Here is a 16,629-nt window from a genome sequence, read left to right as displayed (position 1 = left end):
GATTGAGTTGGTGGAATCATCCTGTGAAGCCTATTAACACTTTATGGGGGTAGGGGAGTCATGGTAATAAAGCTGATTGTTTAAAATACATATAGCATGTCTATCAACGGGAAAACACCCAGAGGGATACAACCCAAGACCAATTTTAACCAGACAGTATGTGTTATGTAAGGCCAGAGTTCATTCTGATTAGTTGGTGCCTGTATCATATTGGCTGTTAAAATATTTTTTATTTCACTCTCGATATAAACCAAAATGCTAACAGACATTATTAGGTGCTATAATTTTCTTTTTTCCTATATATATTCTCATTTTCTTCCAGTGACAATGTAATACTTATACAATTAAATAAATGTGATATTAAACACGTCAAATTATAGAATGTTCACTACTTCCTGTAAGGATCTTGACTTAGGTTATGCTGGTCTACAGAATACCTTGCTATCAATAAAGCAAAGAAATTTTTTTTTACAGAACAAGGAAAAGTTACTATTTTAAAAAGTAGACACAATAAGCCTTTAATAAGACAGTATTAATCATGTCAGCACCTGCAGAGAGTATACATGAATATAGTGGTAACTTTTTTCCCCAGAGGAAACCTCAAAAGAAAGACATCGATAGCTGAATGAGTCAAGAATCATAGTTCCCTGTTGTGTGAAGGTTTTCACAAGTCTCCAAAGTTAATTTAGAGGAAAAGATTAAAAGATCATATCCTTACTACTGTATCTTACCCCTCAGAGCCGAAATTTATATTTACATTGAAGTGTGTCGATGACCAAACCATTATATTTAAAACATAATGAAAGAATACAACACTTTAAAAATATCAAATAAAATAAATGCTGATTTCCCCCACCACCCCCTTATAAGTTAACTCTGAGCCACAAATAACTGTGAGAATTGTTTTGACTTAATAGAAGGGTAAATTACCTACTTTGAAGGCTGTTCCAACGTGTGTCCAAGTACACCACTTCTTTGTAACTATGTTCCAGCAACTCTAAGCTTAATGGGCCTGAGTAAAAATACTCCTTCACAGCAGTGAAATGAGTATTTAATGAGAACACCGATTATCAGCCAAATTTCAGCATGTGCCCCTAAGAAACAATGGAGAGATGTCATTTTTTTATAAACTGCAGCTATTAAAAACAGTAGTTTAAAAAATTCCCTAGACTTCTAAAAAATGATTAAGCATCTTTGGAGTTATGTTTATGTTTAGAACTTTCTGACCACTTTCCTGTAATATTTGCTTAGTAATTTCTTTAAATCCTTTACAACACCACCTGTCATAGTCAAGATAAATACAGGTCTCCAGGAGAGATTAATTCAAAGTATTTCACTTAACTTCAAAATTATGTAAAGAGGATACATCACATCAGGTAGTTTGGTTGTTTAAATCATAAATTATGGTTTTCCAACTACTAAAATTATTTTTTTTGTGATTGTCTGTGTGCTCTGCCAGGTGAAGCCAGCATTATTACCTTATTATCTATTCCTTATTTCAAGAAACCACTTATCAGAAATGAAAAGATTGGGAAATGTCCTGTGCACTTCACCCCAAGTCAGACCCATGGAAAATGCTCTTGACAAACTGGGGTAGCCAGTATTTCCTACTGTGCAAGGCAGTAGGGAGCTTCCCCCCAAAATTAAAAATATAATTATCATATGATTCAGTAATTGCACTACTATTTACCCAAAGAATACAAAAACACAAATTCCAAAGGACAGATGCACCCCTATGTTTACTGCAGCATTATTTACAGTAGCCAAACTATGGAAGCAGCCCAAGCGTCCACTGATAGACGAATAAAGATGTGGTGTGTGTGTGTATATATACATATATATATACACACACACACAATGGAATATTATTCAGCCATAAAAATGAATGAAATCTTGCCGTTTGCAACAACATGGATGGAGCTAGAGGGTTTTGTACTAAGTGAAATGTCAGTTAAAGAAAGACAAATACCATATGATTTCATTCATATGTGGAATTCAAGAAACAAAGGGTGGTGAAGACAAACCAAAAAACAGATTCTTAACTATAGAGAACAGATGGTTACCAAGGGGATGTGGGTGGGGAGATTGGGAAGACGGGGGATGGGAATTAAGAGTACACTTATCTTGAGGAGCACTGAGTAATATACAGAATTGTTGAATCACTATATCATATACCTGAAACTAATATAACATTGTATATTAACTATACTTGAATTAAAATTAAATTAAATAAAAAAAGAAAATGCTGTCAAACTCTACTTTTCAAGATGTCAGTATTCTTTAATTAAATAACAATTAAAAAAAAAGCTTAAGTGGTGACTGAGAGACCCTGAGCAGTAGGCTGAACAAATAAAATGCAAGTTTAAAATATTAATCAACAAAAACTATAGGAGAATGGGCAAGAAAGGAGGAATGGAAGAAAGGGTACTAATTTTAGTCATCAGCATGCAAGTCATGCCCTTGCATGACTTTTCCATCTTGTTAAGGGTGAGAGGGATAAATTTAAAACAGCAAGCTTTACCACAGTAGAACAAACTTTACCATACATGGTGAATGGGACTATAACAACTTTAAACTCTGGCCATTAATTCTTGGCAATGCCTCTCGTTAGGTGGTGGGGGCTCATATCCCCTCCCCTTGAGTCTGGGCAGGCCTATGACTGCTTCCTTCAATAGAGTAGGATGGAAATGGTGCTTGTGACACCAAAGGCTAAGCCATTAGGAGGCCATGCAGCTTCTGTCTTGTCTGCGGGATCCCTACTCTCTGCACCCTGAGTTGCCACGAAATAAACCCCACTACCCTGAGGCCGCCATGCTGAAGAGGCTGCATGTAGGTACTCCAATGACCAGCCCCAGCAAGCTCAGCCTTCCAGACACCCCCGCCAAGGTCAGAGAAACAGGACTGAAGCTTTTTTGGACCAGACCATCTGCCGGCTGAATGCTACTCAGCCAAGCCCTGGCTGAATCTCTGTGCAAAATCATGAGTATTGCTTTAAGTCACTAAGCCTTAAGATAGTTTGCCATGCAGCACAGAGAATCACAGAATTTGAAAGGGACTTTAAAGATCTGCTGGTGAAACTCTGCTTGCTTTGAGGAAACAGAGATCCAAGCTGGTTTAACATCCAAAGTCACTAGTTAGCAACCATGATAAAACTAGAAACCAGGTCTCCAGGCTCCCAGCTCTGTTCTTTCAAAGAGCCCATCTTGATTTCATCACAAACCACCTCCACCCTTTTATTCTGTTATGTGTGAACTCAAAAGTACTTGAGCATGTTCTTAGAAGTTGTTTCTTCTACCTATTTTTAAAAGTTAAGAAAAATTCTGACATATTTTCTCTTTCTTATGCCTTTATCTTGAACACTTTCCTTGGGTGAAATTGGGGAAGAATTACTGCTTGGAGAGTATGGAATAAAAGTTCTGACCAACATTTGCTGCAGTAATGTGGACAACAGCGTTAACTTCAAATAGTATGCATAAGATTTCACCTCTTTATTCCCATTTCACATGAAATGTCTTCAGGTAAACCTTGGTGTTACTTTCTCCATTATTTACACAATCAATGTTTTATTCCAACTTCTTAAGACAACCTATGACCTTTTATTAGATCCAGTTACACAATTCTTGAGTTTCATTTCCTTAGTTAGCTGAAATATATACTAAAAGGCAGCACTGAGCTTCCCAAGATTATCCTTTTGTGTGAACTGTTTATGGGAAATGTTTCAGGTGTTCGTTAGGCTTCATATGAACCTGAAATTGCAGATTAATGATCTGCTCAGTAAGGAGCTCTCTCATTAAGTACCTTAGTCTTTTGGATACCATCTTCATTAAACTGTTAATTAATAAAGAAGAGGACCCCAAAGATCAAGAAACAAGTTCTAGCAGCCATTTAAAAAGAAAAGTGGATAGAATAGAATACGGACATTCAGGCGATTGGCACACTGGAAGTATCTAAAGGTCAGATGACCACAAATGGCTGAATCATCAGTGTCCAGAAGCAGCTTTACTCTAAACTCACATGAAATATTATCAAGATTTTTGAAAACCAAGTTTATTACCTGATGGACATATACTCTTCCTTCAACAAACCTGTATCTTCCATATCCTATCCTCCACACAAAAAAGAGATCCCTGAAATGCCTTACAATTGGAATGTCTTGCCTTGCCAATGAATCTGTCTTCAGGGGAAAAAAAATTTTTTTTCAAATGCATGACTACACTCCTGAGAATGAAAAGAATTCTATTACGTTAAAAAGAATTTTCTGAATTTGTAGACCTTTATACACTTGCAGATATTTAATAAATCAAATTCAAAATGGCAGATTGTAATCCAAAGGAATAAACACCTCAGAAGAACTACCCAAGATGAAATGCTGATCACAACTTAAAAAAATAGTATTTGTGAATATCTCATGAACAGGATACAAATTAGGCAAATTTCCTGTATAATGTATTCTTTCCTACTGTCAGATAATAGTTTTTTAATCATGCATTTTCAAGTTTCTGCTTCTTTGATATGGAAATTGCAGCTTCAGAAACGAAGAAGTTATTGTATTTACAAGGCATGGCAGGACCAGGACATCACAGCATCTGGGACAATGCTCTCTGTCAGCCTGCAATTCAAAATCTTTGAAAACAGTTTAACATCTACTCTATCATTTCATTCTCACAAAAAGTCCTATGTGGTACCACTGATAGATATTATCATGATTTTAAGACAACTTTTAGACCAGAAAGGTTAAGCTACATCACTGGACAACAATCCTGACTCAGGGTAACAGCTTCCATTTCCACAGCAGACTTATCCGCAAAAAAAGGAGGTATTATAAATGGCAGGTCTTATTTTTGGCTAAGGCTGGATAAACGGGCCCAGACCAGATAGCCTTGAATTGGAATAGTATCTAAGACTCAGTGCAGTCCTACGTGTACTAGTTAGTGGCACAACCTTTTGTTTAAATGACTTTTGCCAGGGTCTTCCTCCATATTCCTTCAGGTCAACTCACTCTCAAATTCCTGGTTTTGTTTTTTCTAAAAAGTTTCATAATCATGAAATACATTTTCTTTACTACCTCATGTATATTCCCTGAAGACACAAAAGAAAATTCAGCCTTACTACTTGGTGGAAGGTTTGTTTTTTTTAAAGATGTATTTATTTGAGAGAGAGAAAGGAGGTGGAGGGGAAGAGGGAGAGAATCTTCAAGCAGACTCCCTGCTGAGCACGGAGCCTGATGGATCGCAGTATTTATCAAACGTTTTCCTTCCATTAACGCTAAGGACTACTGTCATATCTAGATCAGCTTTCCACCTAGGGAGGATTTTCGAGAGGATGAAACAAAATTAATGGCAATGAGATTCTATAGATTATGAAGTAAGATTCATAATCCCCCAGTACATTAATCAAATATTTACACTGTTCTTCACTGTTCTTACTTTTCATGTTTGTATCCGTAACTAGACCATCTAGGAATCAGCTTAATGTTTGAGCCAAAGTTTCAATCCTGCCTTCACCGTTCATTTGCTGTGTGGCTACAGCGAATTACTTAACTTTCCTGACCCTCGATTTTGTCATCCATATAGTGGTTATTATAATAATAGCACCTACTTAATTGCATCATTATAACTATTAAATGGGTTAATACATATGAAATATTTATAATTATACCTGCCACTTAATATAGGTTACTCTTTTTTAGGCACCTTCTTAGTTTTTAACACTGATAGGCACAGAGCAGACATTTAAATTCTAGGTTAATGGATTTCATTAGAAAGTAGGATAGAACGGACCCATGTGAAGTCATCTGCTCTACCCATTTGAAGCAGCACTATATCAAAGTCAGACCAATCACTGTCTTGTCTATTTTTAAACATTCTTAGGAAAAAGTCTATATTTGGACCCCATTAAGTGTTAACAATCTATATCATTAGGTTAATTATAAGAATGAATTCCCTAAATCCACTAAGATTCTCTCTATACCCATTTCCACAGCTGGACTCTTTGCATTATTAGAGCAGAGAGCAGCTTTCTTTTTCAAGGCCCAGCAACCTGGGTCCCATTACTTTTTCCTCACAGCAATGTTTATTTTGACTTGAATTCCCAAGTGTAGAAATATTTCAGACACTATATTGACCCAGGTTAAAAAAACCCTGAAGAACTCAGAAAGGATTACACTGGAAAGTGCAAGAAAACCAAAAACCACAAAGTAAACTTTCAATAGGTTTCAGTCTTGGCTCTAAAGAATGTCATTGATTCAACAATTCTGACTGGAACTATTTATTATAAAAGGTAAATGACTATATTCATTTTTATTCATTCATATTATAAAATTATGAAGACTGAGCCCCAGAATAAACTGAATAAAGTCACCTGAGGAATAAAATCAATTAAAGACGTACTGTGTACTTACACTTAGACAGACTTAGAAATTCAGTGCTTTAAGCTAATTTCCCTCTTGATATTTTCAGACCTAATTCAGTAACACAAGTAATGCTTATTAGTAATATTAATGCAGCTATGTCTGTCAACTTAATAATATTCTTGGTTTTCTTGACTAAAATGTCAATCTAACTTCTAGAATCCTACCCAAGAGAATCTATGCAAAATAGAATGAATGAACAGATTCATTCCATAGGCATAGTAATTAGCAATAGGCCCATTCATGAATGCCTGTAACTAAGTTCTTATACATATTATAATAATTTTATTTGAAATCATGAGACTTGCATAATTTGGCTAATATAGCTACTAATCCCAGGCACTGTACTAAGTCCTTTAAGTACCTTATCTCATTTTATCTTTATAATAAGAAAAAATGGCTGAGAGATTCAACAACTTACTGAAGGTTGCAAAAACAGTAAGTAGCAGAGTAAAGATTTCCATTTAGTCATGCTAACATCAGAAACCCTTGCCAAACCAGCCTTTTCTATTGCTTTATACTGGAGAAATATGTGAAAAACATTTGTGTTTAAAAAAAAAAAAAACAGGGTGAAAGCAGATTTAGCCATAACTTTTCTAGAAAGAGCCACTAACACCACCAACCTAATGAGGGCCCCCCCAAAAATCAGGGGTTTTTTTGTTGTTGTTAAGATACAGCAATAGAACATATCTGATGTCTCCAATCTTTATATTAAGAAAAGCAAACATAAAACTATTAGATTATATGAACATTAAAACATGACACTTCAGTACACTGAACTGACACAAATTTCACTGCCACTTTGGTTTTAGATGATAATAAGTTCAATGGAAGTGTGCATACTCCCCATTGTCATTTATGCGGCTAAAGTAACTTCCACAATCCCTGCAGTTTAGGTCTATAATGGCAATTTCAGGGATCAGTCTATAATCCCATGAGAGCTATCTGCTGAGATTTCTAGGGAGTAGAAATCACCAGAGCCCTTTCTTCCCCGGGACAGCATGGTGAAAAAGGATTAAAAGGTACGAAACCACCACTGCCACTTAGCAACGAGGAGAGCTTCCCTGAAACCCGAGGGCAAGGCTGGCTCCTGCAGCTCAAACGACCTCTGCACCTTTCAGTTATTACACTAATAAATTCCCTTTTTATTAAGCCCGTTCGATTTGGGTTTCTGTCTCCAATGACCAAAGATTCCCAATTAAAACAGGAAGTCACGGGCACCTGGGTGGCTCAGTTGGTTAAGAGACTGCCTTCGGCTCAGGTCATGATCCCGGAGTCCTGGGATCGAGTCCCACACCAGGCTTCCTGCTCAGCAGGGAGTCTGCTTCTCCCTCTGACCCTCTTCCCTCTCGTGCTCTCTATCTCTCATTCTCTCTCTCTCAAATAAATAAAAATCTTTAAAAAATAAAATAAAATAAAATAAAATAAATAAATAAAACAGGAAGTCACATGTCAAGAAATATAAAAAAAATCACAACATTCTCTATTCCTTTTCTGGTCTTCTTCCCAACACCACTACCTAAGGAAATCCACTGTAGTGCACACACTGCAAAGCAGGTGGACCTTAGGAATTATCAGTGTGGTTGCTGATGAGGCCAGTACAGGAAAAGAAAGGTTTTTAATTTCAAAGGCAGCAGTGTGGGTTAACAATTTTATACCACCGTGCAGTTGACAAACCTTAACTCGTGAAATCTGTATTGTAACTGCCTCAGTTTTTATGGAACCGGCAATTCAGTCCTTTTGGATCAAGGAGCCCCTTAAGAATGTGATGAAACTTATGGACTCTCTTCACCAGAGACCTGTAAATATGCAACTGAACACAGTTCCCATACAGTCCGGGGATTCAGAAACTCTCCTGCTCCCAAGGAAGCATGAAGACCTACAGACCCCAAGTTACGAACCCATGTAGTACCAGTGCTTGGACGATCCGGAAAACAGCTGTGGAATGACCAGCATATTTCTGGTCAGTTTCTCAAAAAGGACATCCTCTGTGCCTAAGGCACCCACAAGTCTCCTCAAAGATGCCTCCCAGATTTTCTCCTTTAAAAAGCCTTTCATCGGGCGCCTGGGTGGCTCAGTTGGTTAAGCGCCTGCCTTCAGCTCAGGTCATGATCCTGGAGTCCCAGGATCGAGTCCTGCATCGGGCTCCCTGCTCAGCAGAGTCTGCTTCTCCCTCTGACCCTCCCCCCTCTCATGTGCTCTCTCTCTCTCAAATGAACAAATAAAATCTTTTTTAAAAAAGCCTTTCATCTATTCACCTTCTAATGGTTATAATAAAAATAAGGCAGGAATCATGAAGAACATGAACAGAAACCTTTACTATTCTGTCATCAAAAATCAAATATGATTTTTATATTACTACCATATTTCCCGTTCCCATCAATGCTTAAGTTCCCAGGAAAGCTGTGTATAGCATTTCTATTATACTATATAAAGTATTTGTAGTTATTTCTATAAAACAAAGGACAAAGGGTAACTTGCTACAAATGAGAAGGCAATTGTACTGTCTGAGTCTCTCCCATTTAACCGGCAGTAATTAATCACAGTAATTAAAGACTTATCTACAAACATCTCAATAAGGCCAAAAAGCAGGTGAATTCAATCACTGCTTTAAACTCAGGAGAGAGATACATAAAAAAATTAAATGCTACGACACCTGGATGGCTCAGCTGGGTAAGCGTCTGCCTTGGGCTCAGGTCATGATCCCAGGGTCCTGGGATCGAGTCCCACATCGGGCTCCCTGCTCAGCGGGGAGCCTGCTTCTCCCTCTGCCTCTGCTCCTCCCCCTGCTTGTGCTCTCTCTCTCCGCCCCCTCTCCCTCTGTCTGACAAATAAATAAATAAAATCTTAAAAAAAAAAAAAATTAAATGCTTTATTCCAAGTAGTCCTGGCTGGGCAATGCTAAGAAAGTGGTTTTAAAAGTTCAGAATGCAAGGCCAGGGTGACTACTATGTACACTATGTTTATGTACTCCTATGTAGGCTATGTTTAAAGCCTACGTACAAAAGCACATAGGCTTTAAAATGTTACAAAGCAACTGATCACAAATAATTTATTATTTAAATTATTTCTCACTCCTAGTGGACAAATAAATTAACATGGTATACAGAAGTCACAGGTGATGGATTTTCTACATACATAGGTAAAATACTGATTCATATATACTTTTCTACATGAGCTGCAGATTAAAAGTCAGAAGTCACAATAGAGTTTTTTTGAAAGGCATGTGCAACACTGTAACCTTGCTTATTTTATAAAATAAAAAATTCAGAGGGAACCTTTCTCAATCCATTTTGAAGAGCTCATAAAGCTTAATAAAGCAAATGGCAGTGGCACATACCAGCTCTAACTGGACAAGAAGCCCTGTGGTTTACCTATTCACAGCATTTATCACTTTTTTAAAAATTTTTTTAAATTTAAACCGATGTGGGCGCCTGGGTGGCTCAGTTGGTTAAGCGACTGCCTTCGGCTCAGGTCATGATCCTGGAGTCCCGGGATCGAGTCCCACATCGGGCTCCCTGCTCGGCGAGGAGCCTGCTTCTCCCTCTGACCCTCTCCCCTCTCATGTACTCTCTCTCTCTCATTCTCACTCTCTCAAATAAATAAATCTTTAAAAAAAAAAAAAATTTTAAACCGATGTCTAGGTTGTGTCACAAGATTAGGCCTGTTTGGGCTGTGTGTTCACCTAGAACTAATTTCCCTCTCTGAAGGCAGATGAGATCCCTCTTCTCTTCATACACAGCCTTTCATTTCCAAAGACAGGATGACCTGGTAAGAGCCAGAATGGGACCTTCAGTAAAGATCTTCAGTCTGGAGCCTGCCTGCCTGGGCGGGATGAAGTTGGCCTCAAGTGCAGACCAAGTACTGGGGAATACACCCAGGACAGGGAGGAAGGCCACCTGAGAGAGGATGTGGTAACCAAGAAAGGTGGAGAGAGACAGGCAGGCTAGTTCAGGAACACCCTCAGCAGCAGCTAGAGAAGGGAAAAGGCAAGACGGGTGGTTCTCAACTTGTGAGATTCCCAGCACATTTTCAAATTGGAAATTTTGACTAGGGGAGTTTTTTAAGTATATGCACAAGATTAAGAAAATATCCATTTTCCACACTGAAGACTGGGGGGATTGGCTTACAGCTCCAGCCATCAGCACTCCTTGCTGAGTGCAAGCTTTGTTCAGACACCCTGCTGCTCAACTAGGTCACTCCCCAACATCCTGGAACTGCTTTTGAATAGAACTGTTCCATGTGAGGCACTGATTTCTACTGCTCGGGAGGTGGTTTCCCCACATTCCAGTAAACACCTGATCCTTCTCAGGTGTCAGGTTGAAGTGAAGTCTCCTATCTCTTCCTGCAGGAAACTGTATCCCACTCTTACGCACAGCCCTACTTGGAGCAGGCAGTGCGCCACGACTAAGTTAGCGGCCTGAAAATAAATACGGCACTTTGATCACAATTCAGGGTCCAAGACTGAAGGTGCCACTGGTATAACTGCTAAAGAAGAAACCAGAAGTAGAGCTTGTGTTACTAAATCTGGGGACATAGGCAGGCCATTATCAGGGTCGGCCACAAGCAGGGGCAGGGAGCGCCACCGGTGGGGGGTGGGGGTGGGGGGGACTTCACACCCAGGGCAAGAAGGCAATTAGAAGACATTGCTGAGTAAGACCGGACCTGAAGAATAAAGAGACTGGGGTTCTAAGCACGTTTCTGAGAAAGGAGTTTGGGCAACTGCGGGAAAAAAGGAAAAGGGCAGGCCAAATGATCAAAACTGAAACACAAACACAAGGTTATTGCTAGACTGCTACTAAATGCTAAAGTTTAAAATCCTTCTTGCCTGGAGCCAGAACTGGTTGCAAAGACTGCTGTGTGGCTGAGCCAGGAGATAGGAATCAAGGGAGGGTTGGGGGTGGAGGCTGGGGAGTGGGGTCTGTGAAGCCTGGAATCCAGGCAGAGTGAAAGCCTGCTTTAACCCAAGCCATGAAGATGACTAACCCCAGTGGAAACCAGACTCAAGAGATCATGAGTCATCCTTAAGGGAAATAACGTCAGCATCAGTAACTTCTCTGGGAACTTGGAACACATGTGCTTGAACAAATATTTTGGAACTTAATATCATGCACCAACACTGAATCACTCCTTCATTTTGGATAGGTTCCCCCTATCCAAAATGTTCTCAGAGCTCTTCAGTTACCAAATGAGGCTAATAATTTCTGTTTAGAATATTTTTACCAGTAAAAAACATCAATAAGAGCTGAGCTTTTGGAAAAAAAAAATGATTATGCTTGAACTGCTTGCATGGAAGGAAAGCCTCCACAAATGTCCACTTCGGGCAGGTACCATGCTCATCAGTAAAATCGTCAGTGGGCTAACGCTCAGAATGAACGGGCAGTCATGTTGCACAATCACAGCACGGTAATTAAAATCTGAATTTCTATAAAATGAGATAGGAGTTACTTTTCCTCACACATTCCCTTCCATCTTAAGAAAACATTTGCTGATTTCCTATTACAGGCAAGGCATTGTGTGAACTGCTAAAGGGGTTATAAAAATAACTGAGACCAAAAAAAATCTGACATTAAAGTAAAAATAAAATTAAAAGGTTAAGTATTACTAGGCTGCTACCTATGAGAGATGTACTATTTCATGATTGAATTCAAAATTTTTTCCAGATATTCTTATATATAAAATATACTGGATTACGACTGATACCCAAAACAACATGGATAAATCTCCAAAACTATGATGCTAAGAAGCCAGGCACACAAAAGACTACATTCTACAGGATTCCATTTACAGGCAGCTCAAGAACAGGCAAACCAATTTATCGTGTAATTCATTCACCATTCACCTGGACTGGGGGAGGAAGGCGTGACTTGAAAGAGCAATGCAAGTGTCCTCTATATATCTTGTTTTGGGTGATGATCATAAAATTTGTCAAAAGTTAACAAACTGAACAGCTTACTTTGTATTTTACTGTATGTAAAACATGACTTTTCAATGTTAAAAAACACCACAGAACTAAATAAACATTACTAAGAATAGAGGGTTCAGGTAAAAGCATGGCAAAGGGTTAATGGTAGTATCTCTTATACTTGATCTCAAAGGTATTCATAAAGAAAATATTCCCAATTTGGAAGGAATGAGATGCAATGACTAAAACAATAAGTTTAATATTACAATCACATTGCTTGCTGGATTTCAGTCATGTATGAAAGATCCCAACACAGAAAGGAAACAGGATTTTTTTAATAGTAAATGAAAACAGAACTTCCATCCATTTCTTTCTACCCTAGTAACTGAAAACAAAACAAATTTGTTTGTTTTTTTTTTAAGATTTTATTTATTTGACAGAGAGACACAGCGAGAGAGGGAACACAAGCAGGGGGAGTGGGAGAGGGAGAAGCAGGCTTCCCGTGAAGCAGGGAGCCCGATGTGGGGCTCGATCCCAGGACCCTGGGACCATGACCTGAGCAGAAGGCAGACGCTTAACGACTGAGCCACCCAGGCGCCCCCAAAACAAGTTTTAATTTGCATCTTCACCATTACTCTATTACCAAGGTACTTTGGCTATTAAGGACTTCTAGAGTTTGACTCTCTAGTATTGGGATTTCTCAAGAGGAAAGTCCTTGAGGGGGCACACCAGGTTTCCTGTGGTGTCAGTCACTTCCAATGAGCCATATGCCTCAGCAAAGCAGGGCAGGAAGAGTGAAGAACCAGTTCCTGGCTGAAAACCCAAAGTGCCCTTTGCTAGCTCCCTGCCCCATTCAAGTCAGCAGAGGAAAATGTGGACCAGGGGAACAAGATGCACCTGCTCCTTCTCTCTTTCCTCCTCCTCTGTCAACAGGGGGTAAATTGCACAGAATTGCCACAGCCCAACCTCTCAGCCCCATCATTAACTGAAGGAAGGTGGACTATAATACTACACTGGGCCACAAAGGAAGAATTTAGGGAGCTGGGGGTGACCTACCGGGTTCTGTGGCTTTCCAACTCAGTTAATGGTTTGACCAACCAACCAAGGAATACAGGGGCACAGCACTGTATAGACTGAGCTACTTGCTCACTTCGAAAGTGCATTAACAGCTGCAGAAATCCAAATAAACAAAGCTTCCTCGCGAAGGGCTGGCCCTGCACAGCACAACTGGAGTTGCGAGCCTGAAAACATTTGTGGCGCTTTACACATGAATCTAATGTACGTCTTGATCCTTCTCAACAGACCTACTTTTTAAAGATGACACTTTAAGGCCGTGTTATTTTTAGGATTACGAAAAGAACAGCTGCACTTGTCAGCCGTCCTCCAGCGAGGGCCACCCCCTTGAACTGGCTGTGGAAATACCCAAGTTCTATTCTCAGCTGTACTCTCCTGGCTCAGTTTCTCTTTTTTCCACAGTCTTTACATGTAATTTGCTACCGATCTGTCGGCATGTTTGTCCTCCCTCCTCGCTGAGGGCAGAGGCCACTTCCGCCTCGTGTATTGCTGAATTCCTCGCACAGAGCACAATGCCTGGCACGCAGAAGGTGCTGAACAGTCATTAGGTAAATGAACGGATTTCTGCACACGTTTTTGGTTTTTACTTTATCGCTTATTAGAAAACAAGCTTCACTAAAGCTGGAATTCTCTTTCTCCGGTTCTCTTATCCTCAGATTTTAAATAGTACATGACCCAAAAGAGGTCTTCAGTAAAGACCACGAAGACACTATTAATCCAGTGCTCTGAGCTCACTGAAACCTCTAGGCATTTTTTTTTTTTTTTGAGAGAGAGCTTGAGCAAGCACTGGAACAGGCTGGCGGGGGAGGGGGAGGGGAGAGGAAGAGGCAGAGAGAGAAGCCCAAGCGGACTCCACCCTCAGTGTGGAGCCTGACACAGGGCTCCATCTCACCATCCTGAGATTGTTACCTGAGCTGAAATCAAGAGTCAGACGCTTAACCAACTAAGCCACCCGGGAGTCCCTCTGCACATGTCTTTTTAAAAAGCAACGGTCCTGATTTATGAAGGCCACTAGTAGCAAATTCCACAATCAGCTTTAAATGGATTTTTGTGTGTGTGCCAAATAACTTAGTCAAGACTGTGGCTGAACTCTTCAAAATAAGTATCTTGGAGTATGAAACAAGCCACTAGCCACAGTTTAGGCAGCTGTAATTCTCAGGAAAACCATGATTACCCCATTGCTCAAAAGCCGTTTACTGTGTTGCTCACCCTTAGAGTAGATGACAAGGCCTGTTAGAAATGTTCACATCTCCTCTATGATTTGTAAGCTGCAATGTGCTTGTTATAGAAGCAAGTACCCCATATGTACTAAATGCTATTTAAATGGAGGAGGGAAATATGAAGACAGTCTGGCAATTTGGAATATAGGTTAAAATCCATGGACAACAAGAACTGCAGTAACCAAAAGATGAAATTTTCACTTCATTGCAGAGTCGCTTCTATGAACACTTAACTATAAAGCAAATAATTTTAACTCTAGTTAGGGATAAAAACAGCCTTCCTCCTTTCATTTTGCCTTGATCTACCCAAATGGAATGGGACATCTAACTTTTGTTAGGGCTGATGCTGCTGGAGGGGGCCCGGTGGTATTTAAGTTCTAACAATCGGGTATAGGCAAATCATTCCCAAACCTCAAACACACAAAATGAAAAATGCCATTTCATATACCTATTTTTGCAAATTAGGTAGACATTAATTTATTTATATCACTAAACTCAAAACAATTCAGACCATAAAGGTAACGATTTCTTTGTGTGCTCTTGTCTTCAGTTTTATCATTTCGCTCTATTCATCATATTCATGTCTTTTAACAGGTTAGAAAAATCTAACTTAAGTTACACCAGTCATTTATACTGTATTTCTCCATTTTTTGCTTGTTTCATAAATGACTCCATTATTTGTTGGCCTATTACGTGCCAGGAACTGCCCCTTGTCCTTTTATATATTAACATTATTAAACCTTATAACAATTCTATAAAGTATCACTACCCTTTCTATATTACCTCTATGACATTTTTCTGATATGGAAATTAAGGCTCCAAAGTTATAAAAACCTACCCAAGGGTTGGTCTATATACAAAGGCCTATCTTCCCAATCTACCACAGTCCTTCAATAATCAAAATCTCTCATCCATTTACTCGTTCAGTAAGAACGTACTGATCTCCTACCATGTGCCAAGCACTATGCTGCTCAATGAGGTGACGGTTCTCCTCAAGATACTCACAGTTTAATGAAAAAGACAAAGACTAACAATGAGCTATACACATGGAAGGAAGAAAGATAAAACCTCTAGTGAAAAACAGAAGAGGTAAATCTAGGCTGAGATACAGGTAAAAACTGCTACCCAGAATATTAACATTAGCTTCTAATTATGGAGAGCCTTCACTGTATCAGGTACCACAACCCTGCAAAGCAAGATTTTTTTTTTTAATTACATCACTTTGATACAGTCATCCTTGAAGTAGGTTCCAATATCAGCTCAATTTTAGAGAGGAGGGGAAAGTTCTGTTAATCACTCAAGGTCACATAGCTTGAATGTGTGGGCTAGAATTTGAATCACATCTGTCTAAAACTGAAGTGTAAACAGTGGTAGTCTCCACCTCCGGCAATTGTCTGAGGAGAACACGGGGACAGAGGTCAGATGAAGAACTCTGAGGAGAATGATGGGCAACTGAGGAGCCAATGAGGGATAAATAAAAAGGACCACAGGCCAACAGAGAGGCCCATTTCTTCCTGACACAGTACAGGATGCCCATCCACATCCCTGGCCAAGGTAAGGTGAGGTGAACTATGACAGAGGGTGGAGATAATCTTTCAACACAGGGAAAAGTCATCCTTTTCTTTAAATCTCTGGTATAAGTATCTCTCATCAAATTCGGGTTTTCCCCTGCAGATCCAAACCTCAAGAAAAGAGCACTTTTCACCTGATCCCTAAGACCTACACTCATCCAGGACTTTGAGGGGAGAGAGTGGATCTCTCCGACAGGGGAGCTCAGGCGCGGGTGTCTCCTCCTCCCCTTCAGACCCACATGGATGCAGATGCAAGAATGGAGTTTGGGTGCGCTCAAATAACAAGGTGGCCCAGGGGGGCCTGTCTCAGAGACACAAGGTCGTTGAGAGAATGAGGGGCCAAAACTGCCTGCCTGAACACACAATGGTCAAGAACTGGAATGGGGGTGATGGGAAGGATGTAAAGTCAAAGGGGTTCTTAGTGTCAGGTAAACAATCACGGCCACCACG

The 16,629-nt window shown here is 39.7% G+C and overlaps 1 protein-coding gene across 4 annotated transcripts in view; it reads right to left on the bottom strand.

Annotated features, from left to right (window-relative positions):
- ANO6 (anoctamin 6) overlaps positions 1 to 16,629 on the bottom strand; it is a 186,073-nt gene that overhangs the window by 159,839 nt on the left and 9,605 nt on the right. The window contains exon 2 of one of the 4 annotated variants that reach the window (XM_088026012.1): positions 935 to 1,094. The exons of the other annotated variants lie outside the window; for them this stretch is intronic. Within the exon in view, the coding sequence (XP_087882138.1) occupies position 935 (1 nt within the window). The 5' untranslated portion in view covers positions 936 to 1,094. The remainder of the gene's footprint in view (positions 1 to 934; positions 1,095 to 16,629) is intronic. 4 annotated transcript variants of the gene reach the window in all.

Source organism: Eumetopias jubatus, unplaced genomic scaffold (assembly GCF_037043125.1).
Source record: "Eumetopias jubatus isolate StellerSeaLion01/CBP00866 unplaced genomic scaffold, mEumJub1_p1.0 scaffold_8, whole genome shotgun sequence".
Lineage (NCBI taxonomy): Eukaryota > Metazoa > Chordata > Mammalia > Carnivora > Otariidae > Eumetopias > Eumetopias jubatus.
Note: the sequence above shows the minus strand (reverse complement) of the source record. Positions and strands in the feature narration are given on the sequence as shown.